This window comes from Entelurus aequoreus, linkage group LG03, assembly GCF_033978785.1.
Source record: "Entelurus aequoreus isolate RoL-2023_Sb linkage group LG03, RoL_Eaeq_v1.1, whole genome shotgun sequence".
Classification (NCBI taxonomy): domain Eukaryota; kingdom Metazoa; phylum Chordata; class Actinopteri; order Syngnathiformes; family Syngnathidae; genus Entelurus; species Entelurus aequoreus.
The window spans coordinates 81512920-81530224 of NC_084733.1; the positions used below are offsets into that span (position 1 = coordinate 81512920).

General features: G+C 36.2%; 2 protein-coding genes across 3 annotated transcripts in view; both read right to left on the reverse strand.

Moving 5' to 3' along the window:
* Positions 1–4694, reverse strand: part of LOC133646945 (voltage-dependent calcium channel subunit alpha-2/delta-4-like) — an 83827-nt gene extending 79133 nt beyond the window's left edge. The window contains exons 1-3 of one of the 2 annotated variants that reach the window (XM_062042898.1): positions 4612–4694; positions 699–796; positions 318–405 (exon numbers count right to left, since the gene is read on the reverse strand). The gene's annotated coding sequence lies outside the window, so the exon portion shown is untranslated. Of the gene's footprint in view, positions 1–317; positions 406–698; positions 797–2418; positions 2501–4611 lie in introns of those variants that run through there. The other variant, XM_062042897.1, reaches the window with a different exon arrangement.
* A 4957-nt stretch (positions 4695–9651) lies between these two features.
* The window catches only part of LOC133645965 (voltage-dependent calcium channel subunit alpha-2/delta-4-like), a 90534-nt gene continuing 82880 nt past the window's right edge, over positions 9652–17305 (reverse strand). Inside the window, exon 42 of the mRNA XM_062040889.1 lies at positions 9652–9741. Within this exon, the coding sequence (XP_061896873.1) occupies positions 9652–9741 (90 nt within the window). The remainder of the gene's footprint in view (positions 9742–17305) is intronic.

Consider the following 17305-nt stretch of genomic DNA (forward strand, 5'->3'; position numbering starts at 1 on the left):
TTTTACTAGTGTTTTTTAGAATGTGCCGCGGGCGAACCATTAGAACATTCTCTGCAATCTCAAATGTTCCCCAGGCCACAATCTGTTCTAAAAGTTTCCTAATCTTCTTCTAAGACTATATGATATTTTATTGAATTAAAAAAAAGCAGTCAACATCTCCTCATATTCAATAAATTAATTACTCCATAATGAATAGGCAAACTCTCCTTTTTGGCGAGTACAATACATAAAAACATACAATTTAATGTTACACTATAGTAATGCATAGTTAATAAACATATAAAATATGACTAACACATTTACTAAGGTATACTTACTGGTTATTGCAGATGCAACAGTGCCCTCTGGTGGACACATGATTACAGCAGTCTTCTCTTTGTCGACTTTGACAACTTCAGGTAGTCACTTATTTGGGAAAAAAATGGCAAATTTTAGTATTTTCTTTACTGTAATATACATAATATGTTTTTGATAGCTAAATTGGCCGTTTTTTTTATTTATTTATTCAGAATAGTGCACATTAATGAACATATGTATACCGTATGAGCAAGATTATATCATAGTTGCTATGTGGCTGTACAGTGCAGAACATAAACAATACGGTGTGTGTTACAGAGTAAACCTTTTCAATCACGTTGACATTATACATTTATGACACAAAACAATGGCGGATTTTCACAAGTTAAAACCAAAGTTACCATTTCTGCTTGTTTGTGGTCCGAGGCGTGTCCTCAGCTTTTTATCTCGCATGGATACTTTTTGAAATATCCTCATTTATGTACCCATCTTTGGCGGCCTTTAAGGGAAAAATCACCAGTTATTTATTATTAATAATAATTACAGTCTTAGCTCTATTATTGTGGGGGTTAAGAAGTAGTAAAGTAATACAACTCCTAAAATAACTACTCACAGTTATGGCAACTTTCAGAGGGCCGCTTGGTAACTATAAATATTAGTATATTTTTACACAATTGCTTATGCATTAGATTATTTTTAACGTACAATTTGATGGATAGCTTGCTTTCAAATAGTCATCAATCAAGTAGATATTTTCGTATTTGTTTAATTTTGACAAACATTTTTTTAAATATATGGTAATATTTGTTTTATTAGATGATATTAAATATATATATATATTTATATATATACACATATATATGTACACATACACACACATAAATATATATATTTTTTTCTTAATATGATTTTATATTTATTTATATATATTAGGGCTGCAACAACTAATCGATTAAATAGATTAAAATCGATTATAAAAATAGTTGGCGATTAATTTAGTCATCGATTCGTTGGATCTATGCTATGCGCATGCGCAGAGGCAATTTTTTTTTTTTTATAAACCTTTATTTATAAACTGCAACATGTACAAACAGCTGAGAAACAATAATCAAAATAAGTATGGTGCCAGTATGCTGTTTTTTAAAAATAAAATACTGGAAAGGATAGAAATGTACTTTGTCTCTTTTATCCGATTATTAATCGAAGTAATAATCGACAGATTAATCGATTATCAAATTAATCGTTAGTTGCAGCCCTAATTGAAATTAAATCAAAAGTCACAATTTTGAGGAAAAAAGTTGAAATTATGAGTTAAAAAGTCATAATTTATGAGATAAAAAGTCAAAATTTATGAGATAAGTGAACATTATGAGATGAAGTAAAAATTATGAGACAAAGTCATACTGATGAGATAAAAAGTCAAAAATTAGATACATAGTTAAGATTAAGAGATAAAGTTAAAATCATGAGATAAAGTCATAATTATGAGATACAAAATCGAATGGAAATTGTGGATTATGAGATAAGAAATTTGACAATATGAGATCAAAAGTCATAATTATGAAATAACTTGTTTAAATTATGGGATAGGAAAGTCATAATTATGAGATAGAAAAGTCGAATTTATGAGATAGTCATAATTAGATACAGAGTCAAAATTACGAGATAAAAAGTCGAAATTATGAAATACATTTTAATGATAAGATAAAAAAAGGCATATTTATGAAAAAAAAGAGTCAAAATTTGAGATAAAACGTTTTAATTATGCGATTAAAAAGTCTAATTTATGAAACAAAGTCATAATTACGATATAGAAAGTCACAATGCGATAAGAAGATATAAAAGTTTGGGACAAAAAGTCATAATTATGAGATAAAAAGTAGAAATTATGGGCTAAGATACCGTAAGAAAGTTTTTATAAGTTTAATGAAGATTTGGTAAAACCTTAAATATACAAAATTAACGTAATTGTTAGCTAATAGCATAATGCTAGCGACGTTAGCAATTAGCTTGTACATAATATTGAAATGGCTCGCCCCAGCGCCACTACGAGGAAAAACTACACGAGACAGCAAACATTACAGTTAAATAAATATTATTATGTGGAATTAACACACTTACAGACGCTGCTTGAGCAAAAGATGAATTAATAGTTGAAAGTGCTGCCGATACAAATTGTCACTGCTTGATTTACTGAGCTGCCGGATCTGTTTGCACATGCGCCAAAATCTTAACCACTTCCGTCCCCAACTTTTTTCAAAATAATGTTTTTTCAAAATAATGTTGAGGAATTTTACTATTTATATCGTTTACTATGTCTTCCGTGTCTTTTTTTTCAGGGAGTTAGCAACCTTATTTACCAATAACCTCAAAAAGTCAACAGCTACACTTTAAAAATGTCAATCTTCATATAAACGGAATACCTGCAACGAGCCAATCTCACCAAAAGATGGCGCTGTTTCTACGAACAACGAAACACCGCGAAGTGGCGAGGGACCACAGTGAACATCAATTTGTGCCATTTTGACAACAAAATGACTGTTCAGCTTAAAATAAGTGTATATGGTCAATCTGACGACTGAATATGTTGCATGTGCGTGCAAAATATAGCAGTATTGTTGATTTTTCTTCAAAACATTAGTAAAACTCTTTAGTTTCAGTATGAAACTGTTGTTATGAATATAATAATTGCAAAGTGATGCAATGAACAGTGTAACTGATGACACACACACACACACACGCACGTGTCTATACGTTGTGTAAGTGAAGCGAAGTGAATTGTATTTATATAGCGCTTTTCTCTAGTGACTCAAAGCGCTTTTACATAGTGAAACCCAATATCTAAGTTACAGGTAAAGCAGTGTGGGTGGCACTGGGAGCAGGTGGGTAAAGTGTCTTGCCCAAGGACACAACGGAAGTGACTAGGAAGCGGGGATCGAACCTGGAACCCTCAAGTTGCTGGCACGGCCGCTCTACCAACCGAGCTAAGTGCTTTACACAAACACAAAGAAAGAAGAAAACACACAAAAAACAAACAACTATACACATGCGCACACGCAGCGCTATGAACAAAAACAAAACATGGCACTGAGGATTAAAGAAAACATCCCTCTTCAGGCAGAATAACTAACACCATCTGAAAAATAGTAACTATATATGTCAGAATAAAATATAAGACATAATAAAATAGAATAGTAGTGATAACAATAACAAATACAATGAAAAATGACACACAAAAAAAACTGTGGGGTGCCTTTCAGAGATGTAAGGAAAAACTGGTCTGTAAATGAACCCTGATTGAAAACTGGGGTGTGGGTGGTTGATGAGCCTTTCGTGTGCTTGTTGGTCGTTATATCTCTCTAAGGCCATTCAAGAATGCAGATGTCTGTGGTTTTGTGTTGACATGTATTTTTTGTATTTTATTTATTTATTTATTTTTAATGTTATAACTATTATCTTTTTTAGTATTATCATAGTATATATATATATATATATATATATATATATATATATTAGAGCTGTGAATCTTTCGGTGTCCCACGATTCGATTCAATATCGATTCTTGGGGTCACGATTCGATTCAAAATCGATTTTTTTTTTCAATTCAACACGATTCTTGATTCAAAAACGATATTTTTCCGATTCAAAAGGATTCTCTATTCATTCAAGATTTCAGCAGGATCTACCCCAGTCTGCTGACATGCAAGCAGAGTAGTAGATTTTTGTAAAAAGCTTTTATAATTGTAAAGGACAATGTTTTATCAACTGATTGCAATAATGTAAATTTGTTTTAACTATTAAATGAACCAAAAATATGACTTATTTTATCTTTGTGAAAATATTGGACACAGTGTGTTGTCAAGCTTATGAGATGCGATGCAAGTGTAAGCCACTGTGACACTATTCTTTTATTTTTATTTTTATAAATGTCTAATGATAATGTCAATGAGGGATTTTTAATCACTGCTATGTTGAAATTGTAACTAATAACGATACTGTTGTTGATAATATTCATTTTTGTTTCACTACTTTTGGTTTGTTCTGTGTCGTGTTTGTGTCTCCTCTCAATTGCTCTGTTTATTGCAGTTCTGAGTGTTGCTGGGTCGGGTTTGGTTTTGGAACCGGATTGCATTGTTATGGTATTTGTACAGCCCTTACCTTTGGGCTGGTACCGAGGGCGACTGTGTTGACCAGTTTGACGCGTGCAAATGATAGAATGTCCAGTACTGTAGAACTGTGTTTGGATATGACAATCCGTTTATTCCAGCTATCTAAATTAAATCAAATGTAGGTTGTATAACAAAGTATGCTGACCTTGAATGGCATGACATGACACGATATGACACGACACCACATGATACGATACGGCACGTCACGTCACGTCACGAACACGGTCGAAAACTGTTTGTCCTCCAATCGCCCTGCCCATGCTCACACCTGAACCCAATTTAAGGAGGCTACCATGGTAACCGCACCATAGCAACAGTCCCCTCCCTGTCAACACTTCCTGGTTCTTAACAGGAAGTGGGCGGAGCAATCTGCCGCAAAGGAAAATTCATCATGCTGAACCCAACAATCAATCAATCAATGTTTATTTATATAGCCCTAAATCACAAGTGTCTCAAAGGGCTAACAATCAATTAGAGAAAATAAAATAAAAACAATATAAACAAATAAGGAATTTTGGCTCCAACAGTATTGCTGTGTATTGTTTTGTTGGATTGATTAATTTAAAAAAATAAAATAAAAAATAATAATAATCGATTTTTGAAAAATGAGAATCGATACTGAATCGTACAACGTGAGAATGGCGATTTGAATTCGAATCGATTTTTCCCCACACCCCTAGTGTATACACGTCCGCACACGCAGCGCTATGGACAAAAACAAAACATGGCACTGAGGATTTAGGAAAACATCCCTTTTCAGGCACCATCTGAAAAATAGTAAATATATATGTCAGAATAAAATATAATACATTAATAAAAACGAAATTGAGAGAATAATAGTGATAACAATAACAAATAAAATAGAAAATAACACACAAAAAAACATTTTTGCAGTAAAAACTGCAAAAGAGATGTAAAGAAAAACTGATCTGTAAAAACGAACCCTGATTGAAAGACAACTGGGGTGTGGGTGGTTGATGAGCCTTTCGTGTGTTTGTTGGTCGTTATATCTCTCCAAGGCCATTCAAGAATGCAGATGTCTGTGGTTTTCTGTTGACATCTGCCCGTGGTTCCTGTTTTCCTTTTTAAAATGTATTTTTTGTCTTTTATTTATTTATTTTTAATGTTATGACTATTATCTTTTTAAGTATTATCATTGTATATATATATATATATATATATATATATATATATATATATATATATATACACTACCGTTCAAAAGTTTGGGGTCACATTGAAATGTCCTTATTTTTGGAGGAAAAGCACTGTACTTTTCAATGAAGATAACTTTAAACTAGTCTTAACTTTAAAGAAATACACTCTATACATTGCTAATGTGGTAAATGACTATTCTAGCTGCAAATGTCTGGTTTTTGGTGCAATATCTACATAGGTGTATAGAGGCCCATTTCCAGAAACTATCACTCCAGTGTTCTAATGGTACAATGTGTTTGCTCATTGGCTCAGAAGGCTAATTGATGATTAGAAAACCCTTGTGCAATCATGTTCACACATCTGAAAACAGTTTAGCTCGTTACAGAAGCTACAAAACTGACCTTCCTTTGAGCAGATTGAGTTTCTGGAGCATCACATTTGTGGGGTCAATTAAACGCTCAAAATGGCCAGAAAAAGAGAACTTTCATCTGAAACTCGACAGTCTATTCTTGTTCTTAGAAATGAAGGCTATTCCACAAAATTGTTTGGGTGACCCCAAACTTTTGAACCGTAGTATATATATATATATATATATATATATATATATGATTGGCAACACTAAATTGGCCCTAATGTATGAATGTGAGTGTGAATGTTGTCTGTCTATCTGTGTTGGCCCTACGATGAAGTGGCGACTTGTCCAGGGTGTACGCCGCCTTCCGCCCGAATGCAGCTGGGATAGGCTACAGCACCCCCCGCGACCCCAAAAGGGACAAGCGTTAGAAAATGGATGGATGGATATATACTATATATATATACAGTATATATATATACAATCGTGGTCAAAAGTCATGGCTGTATATATATATATATATATATATATATATATATATATATATATACACAGTATATGTCGTTTTTTTATTTTGCTAACAGCATTTGATGTATTTCTGCTAACCTTTGTCAAGTTTATGTCTGTAAAAACCCAATAAACAAATGTAAAATAAATAAAAACACATTAAATGCTAAGTACTACCAGTTAACCCTGATTAAAAAAAGGTGTGTCTTTAACCTTTTTTTGTTTAAATCCCATCCATTGCGCTCCAATGTTTGGATCTAATATTTCTATCCATTTACCACGGCCCTCGTCCTCACCGGGGTCACTGCTGTGCTGGAGCCTATCCCAGCTGACTGTGAGGCCAGCGTGCTAACTACCATGCGACATGTTTTTTGACACGTGTCAGACTAATCCATACTCATAACCAATCATATTCAGTGTGATGCAATGCTGTGTGTGTGTGTGTGTGTGTGTGTGTGTGTGGGCGGGGGGGGGGGGGGGGGGGGGGGGGGGGAGGTGCTGCTGTGGGGGACTTTCAGGTATGATGGTGTCACTGAGGATCTGGTAACAGTTTCAGTGTTGGGGGTTAAAGGTCACTGTAAATCACACGGTTATGAGTGCAGTGGTGAAGTGTCTCTCACACAAACACACACACAAATTTACACTCTCACCCACACGTCGATGCATACACATTTACACACCCACAATAATGCACACACACAAACACACACTCACATTGATGCAAACACACTTACACACACAAACACACACACATTGATGCAAACACACTTACACGCACAAACACACACACACATTGATGCAAACACACGCTCACATTGATGCACACACACTTGCACACACAAACACACACTCACATTGATGCACACACACTTACATGCACACACATGGATGCACACACATTTACACACCCACAATAATGCACACACACAAACACACACTCACATTGATTCAAACACACTTACACACACAAACACACACACACACACACACATTGATGCAAACACACTTACACGCACAAACACACACACACATTGATGCAAACACACGCTCACATTGATGCACACACAAACACACACTCACATTGATGCACACACACTTACATGCACACACATGGATGCACACACATTTACACACCCACAATAATGCACACACACAAACACACACTCACATTGATGCAAACACACTTACACACACAAATTGATGCAAACCCACTTACACGCACAAACACACACACACACACACACATTGATGCAAACACACGCTCACATTAATGCACACACACTTGCACACACAAACACACACTCACATTGATGCAAACACACTTACACGCACAAACACACAAACATTGATGCAAACACACTTACACGCACAAACACACACACACACACTGATGCAAACACACGCTCATATTGATGCACACACACTTGCACACACAAACACACATTCACATTGAAAATGAGAGTCGAGCACGCGAAATGGACATTCAGAGTGACTTTTATCTCCACGACAATACATCGGTGACACACTTAGCTACTGAGCTAACGTGATAGCATCGTTCTCAAATGCAGATGGAAACAAAAGAAATAAACCCCTGACTGGAAGGATAGACAGAAGATCAACAATACTATTAAACCATGTACATGTAACTACACGGTTACATCAACAGCCGTGCTCACCTGCGTTCCAGCGATCGGCGGCGCGACGAAAGACTTCACCCATCATCGACGAAGCTCTTAGCATGAGCTAACGTGATAGCATCTGTCTCAAATGCAGATAGAAACAAAATAAATAAATCCCTGACTGGAAGGATGGACAGAAGTTCAACAATACTACTATCAGGAGACACCGAACCAAACACTGGACATGTAAATACACGGTTAGTGTGTATTCGACGCCTGTCGAAGCCTAGCAATGCTGTTGCTAATGACGCTAACTTAACAACGGGACCTCGTCAGAGCTATAATAAAAACATTAGCGCTCCACCTACGCCAGCCAGCCCTCCTCAGCTCATCAACACCCGTGCTCACCTGCATTCCAGCGTTTGACGATGCGGTCGGCGGCCCGGAGACGTAGGAAGTCAAGGTGAGTTCGCCGCTAGCGCGTCTGCTATCCAAGTCAAAGTCCTCCTTGTTGTGTTGCTACAGCCAGCCGCATACACCGATCCTACCTACAACGTTCTTCTTTGCAGCCTCCATTGTTCATTAAAATTGCAAAAGATTCACCAACACAGATGTCCAGAATACTGTGGAATTTTGTCGAAGAAAACAGAGCTCTGTGTATTGTGTCCAATACGGTCCAAACACTTCCGTGGATCTCTCGACGTCACGCGCATACGTCATCCTCCAAATGCGTTTTGAACCGGAAGTTTAGCGGGAAATTTAAAATTGCACTTTATAAGTTAACCCGGCCGTATTGGCATGTGTTGCAATGTTAAGATTTCATCATTGATGTATAAACTATCAGACTGCGTGGTCGGTAGTAGTGGCTTTCAGTAGGCCTTTAAGTTGCAATTGCAGTTGCAAGGTCAAGACATTAGATGGCGGTGGTGTCTAGTTCAAGGTGCGTTGTCTTTTGTTGCGCCCTACAAAGTGGTGATACTGTAAGTGTTGTACTTATCACACACCAGATGTCTGATTGTAACGTGCGTCTTAGTTTTTATCAGCACATTCGGAGGTGTTGAAATGGCCATGTAAAATCGCTAATGCTAATCGGTAGCATGTCAATAGCAAAGCCGAAGTTTGTTAGCATCGAGCTAGCCTGTTTTAGGAAAAGCATAGCCTTACTTTATTTACGTCGGAGCGATTTTTTTTGGGGTCAATTTCTTTGTCGGCATTGGAAATTGCTCTCGGTGCTGCTGAGTCGGTACCCAAACATGGCACCTTTAGGACCAGTTGGCGCTCAGAGGTAGCGTGGGGGTCCGCCTCCAAACGATCCGATGGCCCGTTCCTGAGGAGAGCAACTTTTTCCTCATATTTCTCCGACGCGTTGGATCAGCGTGCGCGCCACGGCCAGCTGTCCCCGGCATCGAGCGGGTGTTAGCACGCCAACACATGACGGCTCTGCTGCGGGGGGCTTAGCTCAACAATGGCGGCATTGAAAAAAAAGGCTGGCCCGCGTGGCATGAGGGGTGCGGGGGGGGGGGGGGGGGGGGGGGCTGATTGGCTGTGCTTAGGGGGGAGACCCTGCAGCTGTTGCATGGCACGCTCCGGCCCTCGTCAGTGCCAAACGTCCCACTGCGGCCTCTGTCATCGGGGGCATCTGGAAAGAGGGGAGGGGGTCCTTGGGGGGTAAAGCCCGGCCTCACCCCTGGCTACATGCTAGCCAGCTGCTGACCCCCTCCTATGTGCCCCCGTGACCATCAAACTCCACACGCTGACATGTGACGTCGCCAGAAATCTGAAAAATACTTGTTAAATAAAACCTTGTTTTTAATGAATACTTGGACCTACTACGCTACCGTGTTTTAATGTTGCTCATTTTGGTGGTACTTGGAGAGCCAAGTGTTATCTGAGGTGGTTTGAGTACATAGCATACACGAAAGTATTAAACGGCCGTGGACGCGACAAAGGGTTACGTCTCCTTTTATGGTCATTTCCTTTTTAATACTTTAAATATTAGAAAGGGTGAAATAATCCTTTTATGGTCATTTCCTGTTTAATATTTTAAATATTAGAAAGGGTGAAATCATCCTTTTATGGTAATTTCCTGTTTGATATTTTAAATATTAGAAAGGGTGAAATCTCCTTTTATGGTAATTTCCTATTTAATATTTTGAATATTAAAAAGGGTTACATCTCCTTTTATGGTAATTTACTGTTTAATATTTTAAATATTAGCAGCAAAAACAGTCAACAAAGAATTTCCATTCGTCCGCGATGTGCGATACCACCGATTGTCTTTCCGATCCGATACAGACTAAAATTCAGGTTGGTATCGGCGATACCATTTCGATACTTTACATATTATTATTACATACAATAATAATAATAATAGTAATACAAATATTTTTGGGTGTAGAATATGGGTCCCTAAACTACGGCCCGCGGCCTGGATACGGCTCGCCCGTGTCCAAAATCTGGCCCGCGGGAAGTCCCAAGTTTAAAAAAATATATATATATGTATATATATATATAGATTTTTTAATTTTATTATCAATTTTCTACCGCTTGTTACTCTCGAGGTCTTCTAGCCACTCAGACATCATCGCGCCGCAGTGTCGGGCTGAGCGCACTCTTTCAGTCAATTAGTGCGCGAGGAATATATATATATATATACATATATATATATATGCATATATATATATATATATATATATATATATATATATATATAATATACATATATATATATATATATATATATATACATATATACACATATATACATATATACATATATATATATATATATATATACATATATACATATATACACATATATATATATATAATATATATATATATATATATATATATATATATATATATATATATACTATATATATATATATATATATATATATATATATAAATATATGTATATATATATATGTATATATATATATAGACATATATATGTGTGTGGTGGTCCGAGGAACCCACTAAAGGGCAACCTCTACAGTGTGTGCATATATACATACATATATATATAGACATATATATGTGTGTGTGTGGAGGGGAAGGTGGCCTGCGGGCCTGCCGCGGAACAGGGTGTGCCAGGACCAGGATCGAAGACAGCGACGGGGTGATTAGATGGCCCAGGTGGGCCTTGTTATCTAATCACCTGTCGCCTTTATTAGCAGCAGCCGGCATGAGACACGAGGTTGGAGTTGGGGTTGGAGTTGGAGTGGGAGCCGGAGGGAGAGAGAGAGACACAGACGCAGGCAGGACATTTTGCTGGAACGCAAAAACCCTCCATTATTGAATGAAAATAAAACAGTGTTGTACCCTGAATCCGGGCTCTCGTGGCAGTGTGTGGTGGTCCGAGGAACCCACTAAAGGGCAACCTCTACAGTGTGTGCATATATATATATATATATATATATATATATATATATATATATATATATATATATATATATATATATATATATATATATATATTATATACAGTATATATATATATACACACACACATATATATATACACACATATACATATACACATGTATGTATGTATGTATGTATGTATGTATATATATATATATATATATATATATATATATATATATATATATATTATATATATATATATATATATATATATATATATATATATATATATATATATATATATATATATATATATATATATATATATATATACACACAGCCAAAATGTTTGGGGACCCCTGGTGCAGACTCTTATATGTGTATGTTTGGACAGTCACACCAGAAATATACTAAGTAAAATATAATACAAAGCTGACAAAATATCTGTTTTTAGCATTTAAAAATAAATAAATCAAAAACTAATATGGCCCCCGAATACTATGACTTTTCAGTGTTCGGCCCTTGGTGGAAAAGGTTTGGACACCCCTATAATAAAGTATAAAAGTATAGGTATATTGATTTGAGGATCGACATTAGTGCATAAATATCTGGTATTAGCAGTGTCGATATTTCAGTATCGACCCGCACCGGCCGAGTCATACCAAAGACTATAAAAAAATGGGACCCATTACCTCCCTGCTTGGCACTCAGCATCAAGGGTTGGAATTGGGGGGGGGGGGGTTAAATCACCAAAAATGATTCCCGGGCGCGGCACCGCTGCTGCCCACTGCTCCCCTCACCTCCCAGGGGGTGATCAAGGGTGATGGGTCAAATGCAGAGGACACATTTCATCACACCTAGTGTGTGTGTGACAATCATTGGTACTTTAACTTTAACATCACCACCATCCTTGACTTTTGGAGGAATGTTGCGGGGACAGCCGCCATGTTTGCCGGAACAGTTGTCGGTCTTAAACGCGCCACGTCGCCATGGAGACTGAACCGGCTCGGCCGTAAAGAGAGGCCGGCAGTAAAGATGGAGGTCCTCCATCAAAGCACGCGCCCCCTTTGTGTGTGGCCCCGCGTCAACTTCTGTAAAGTGGTGCTGGTGCAGGGGACACGTGTAAACGCGCCTCGTTAAAGGGCTGGCGTGATGACAACAGCTCACAAGTTTCCTTCTTCTCTGTTCTACTACACGAGCATGGACTCACCTGGGCGGGGTCAAAGGTCATGAAAGAAAACGCATCCGACCTGAATACCTGATATGGTGCAATTTGTTGCCTTTACACTACCGAAGTTCAATCTGGATCAAACTTGTTTGATCATCTAGGTGTGTTATTGACTATGGCACATAATGGCTGCGTTTGTAAATCCTGTTTACAAACATCTACACTACAAGGTGACAGTTATTTGGTTTTCTTTTTTCATTCTTCTTTGGATGACAGCAGATTTAGATCTTGTACTAATGACAGGAGATTTAGATCTTGAAGTAATGAGTGATTTAGATTTTGCATAAATGATGGGAGAATTTCAAATCTGATATTGATGATGGGAGATTTAGATCTTGTATTAATGACAGGAGATTTAGATCTTGAAAGTAATGAGACATTTAGATTTTGCATAAATGATGGGAGATTTAGATCTTGCATAAATGATGGGAGATTTCAAATCTCGTATTGATGATGGGAGATTTAGATATTGCATTAATGATGGGAGATTTAGATCTTGTATTAATGACAGGAGATTTAGATCTTGAAGTAATGAGAGATTTAGATTTTGTATTAATGATGGCAGATTCAGATCTCGTTAGTAATGACAGGAGATTTAGATCTTGCATTAATGATGGGAGATTTAGATCTGATATTGATGATGGGAGATTTAGATCTTGTATTAATGACAGGAGATTTAGATCTTGAAGTAATGAGAGATTTAGATTTTGCATAAATGATGGGAGATTTAGATCTTGTATTAATGACAGGAGATTTAGATCTTGAAGTAATGATGGGAGATTTAGATCTGATATTGATGATGGGAGATTTAGATCTTGTATTAATGACAGGAGATTTAGATCTTGATGTAATGAGAGATTTAGATTTTGCATAAATGATGGAGATTTAGATCTTGCATAAATGATGGGAGATTTCAAATCTGATATTGATGATGGGAGATTTAGATCTTGTATTAATGACAGGAGATTTAGATCTTGCATTAATGATGGGAGATTTAGATCTGATATTGATGATGGGAGATTTAGATCTTGTATTAATGACAGGAGATATAGATCTTGAAGTAATGAGAGATTTAAATTTTGTATTAATGATGGCAGATTTACATCTTGTATTAATGATGGGAGATTCAGATCTCGTAGTAATGACAGGAGATTTAGATCTTGCATTAATGATGGGAGATTTAGATCTGATAATGATGATGGGAGATTTAGATCTCGTATTAACGACAGGCGATTTAGATCTTGTGGTAATGACAGGAGATTTATATCTTAAAGTAATGACAGGAGATTTAGATCTTGTGGTAATGACAGGAGATTTAGATCTTCAATCAATCAATCAATGTTTATTTATATAGCCCTAAATCACAAGTGTCTCAAAGGGCTGCACAAGCCACAACGACATCCTCGTCCCAGTGGGACGTCGATGTGAATGACTATGAGAAACCTTGGAGAGGACCGCATATGTGGGTAACCCCCCCCCCCCCTCTAGGGGAGACCGAAAGCAATGGATGTCGAGTGGGTCTTGAAGTAATGAGGGATTTAGATTTTGTATTAATGATGGCAGATTTACATCTTGTATTAATGACGGTAGATTCAGATCTCGTAGTAATGACAGGAGATTTAGATCTTGCATAAATGACGGGAGATTTAGATCTGATATTGATGATGGGAGATTTAGATCTCGTATTAATGACAGGAGATTTAGATTTTGCATAAATGATGGGAGATTTAGATCTGATATTGATGATGGGAGATTTAGATCTCGTATTAATGACAGGAGATTTAGATTTTGCATAAATGATGGGAGATTTAGATCTCGTATTAATGACAGGAGATTAGATCTTGCATAAATGATGGGAGATTTAGATCTGATATTGATGATGGGAGATTTAGATCTCATATTAATGACAGGAGATTTAGATCTTGTGGAAATGACAGGAGATTTAGATCTTGAAGTAATGAGGGATTTAGATTTTGTATTAATGATGGCAGATTTACATCTTGTATTAATGACGGTAGATTCAGATCTCGTAGTAATGACAGGAGATTTAGATCTTGCATAAATGACGGGAGATTTAGATCTGATATTGATGATGGGAGATTTAGATCTCGTATTAATGACAGGAGATTTAGATTTTGCATAAATGATGGGAGATTTAGATCTGATATTGATGATGGGAGATTTAGATCTCGTATTAATGACAGGAGATTTAGATCTTGCAGAAATGATGGGAGATTTAGATCTGATATTGATGATGGGAGATTTAGATCTCGTATTAATGACAGGAGATTTAGATTTTGCATAAATGATGGGAGATTTAGATCTGATATTGATGATGGGAGATTTAGATCTCGTATTAATGACAGGAGATTTAGATTTTGCATAAATGATGGAGATTTAGATCTCGTATTAATGACAGGAGATTTAGATCTTGCATAAATGATGGGAGATTTAGATCTGATATTGATGATGGGAGATTTAGATCTCATATTAATGACAGGAGATTTAGATCTTGTGGAAATGACAGGAGATTTAGATCTTGAAGTAATGAGGGATTTAGATTTTGTATTAATGATGGCAGATTTACATCTTGTATTAATGACGGTAGATTCAGATCTCGTATTAATGACAGGAGATTTAGATCTTGCATAAATGACGGGAGATTTAGATCTGATGTTGATGATGGGAGATTTAGATCTCGTATTAATGACAGGAGATTTAGATCTTGCAGAAATGATGGGAGATTTAGATCTGATATTGATGATGGGAGATTTAGATCTCGTATTAATGACAGGAGATTTAGATTTTGCATAAATGATGGGAGATTTAGATCTCGTATTAATGACAGGAGATTTAGATCTTGCATAAATGATGGGAGATTTAGATCTGATATTGATGATGGAAGATTTAGATCTCATATTAATGACAGGAGATTTAGATCTTGTGGAAATGACAGGAGATTTAGATCTTGAAGTAATGAGGGATTTAGATTTTGTATTAATGATGGCAGATTTACATCTTGTATTAATGACGGTAGATTCAGATCTCGTAGTAATGACAGGAGATTTAGATCTTGCATAAATGACGGGAGATTTACATCTGATGTTGATGATGGGAGATTTAGATCTCGTATTAATGACAGGAGATTTAGATCTTGCAGAAATGATGGGAGATTTAGATCTGATATTGATGATGGGAGATTTAGATCTCGTATTAATGACAGGAGATTTAGATTTTGCATAAATGATGGGAGATTTAGATCTGATATTGATGATGGGAGATTTAGATCTCGTATTAATGACAGGAGATTTAGACCTTGCACAAATGATGGGAGATTTAGATCTCGTATTAATGACAGGAGATTTAGATCTTGCATAAATGATGGGAGATTTAGATCTGATATTGATGATGGGAGACTTAGATCTCGTATTAATGACAGGAGACTTAGATCTTGCATAAATGATGGGAGATTTAGATCTCGTATTAATGACAGGAGATTTAGATCTTGCATAAATGATGGGAGATTTAGATCTGATATTGATGATGGGAGATTTAGATCTCGTATTAATGACAGGAGATTTAGATCTTGTGGAAATGACAGGAGATTTAGATCTTGAAGTAATGAGAGATTTAGATTTTGTATTAATGATGGCAGATTTAGATCTTGTAGTAATGACAGGAGATTTAGATCTGATATTGATGATGGGAGATTTAGATCTGATATTGATGATGGGAGATTTAGATCTTGTATTAATGACAGGAGATTTAGGTCTTGAAGTAATGAGAGATTTAGATTTTGTATTAATGATGGCAGCTTTAGATCTTGTATTAATGACAGGAGATTTAGGTCTTGAAGTAATGAGAGATTTAGATTTTGTATTAATGATGGGAGATTCAGATCTCATAGTAATGACAGGAGAATTACATCTTGCATTAATGATGGGAGATTTAGATCTTGTAGTAATGACAGGAGATTTACATATTGTATTAATGACAGGAGATTTAGATTTTGGGGTAATGACAGGATATTTAGATCTTGTACTAATGACTGGAGATTTAGATATTGTCTTAAAAACAGGAGATTTAGATCTTGTAGTATTGACGGGATATTTAGATCTTGTAATAATGATGGGCTGCTTAGATCGTGTAGTAAAAACAGGAGATTTAGATCTTGTATTAATGACAGCAAATTGTGATCTTGAATAATGACGGGAGATTTAAAATTTTGTATTAATGATGATAGATTTAGATAATGTAGTAATTATAAGAGATTTAGATATTGCATTTATGATAGGATATTTAGATCTTGTAGTAATAAGAGGAAATTTAGATCTTGAGAGATGTAGATCTTGTATTATTGATGGGAGATTTAGATCTTGTATTAATAATGGGGGATTTAGATCTTGTAGTAATGACGGGAGATTTAGATCTTGTATTAATTACAGGAAATTTTGATCTTGGAGCAATTACAAGAGATTTAGATCTTGTATTTATGATGGGAGATTTAGATCTTGTAGTATCTAGTGGACATTTAGAGATTGTAGTAATGACAGGATATTTAGAGCTTGTATTAATGATGGGAAATTTAGATCTTGTATTAATG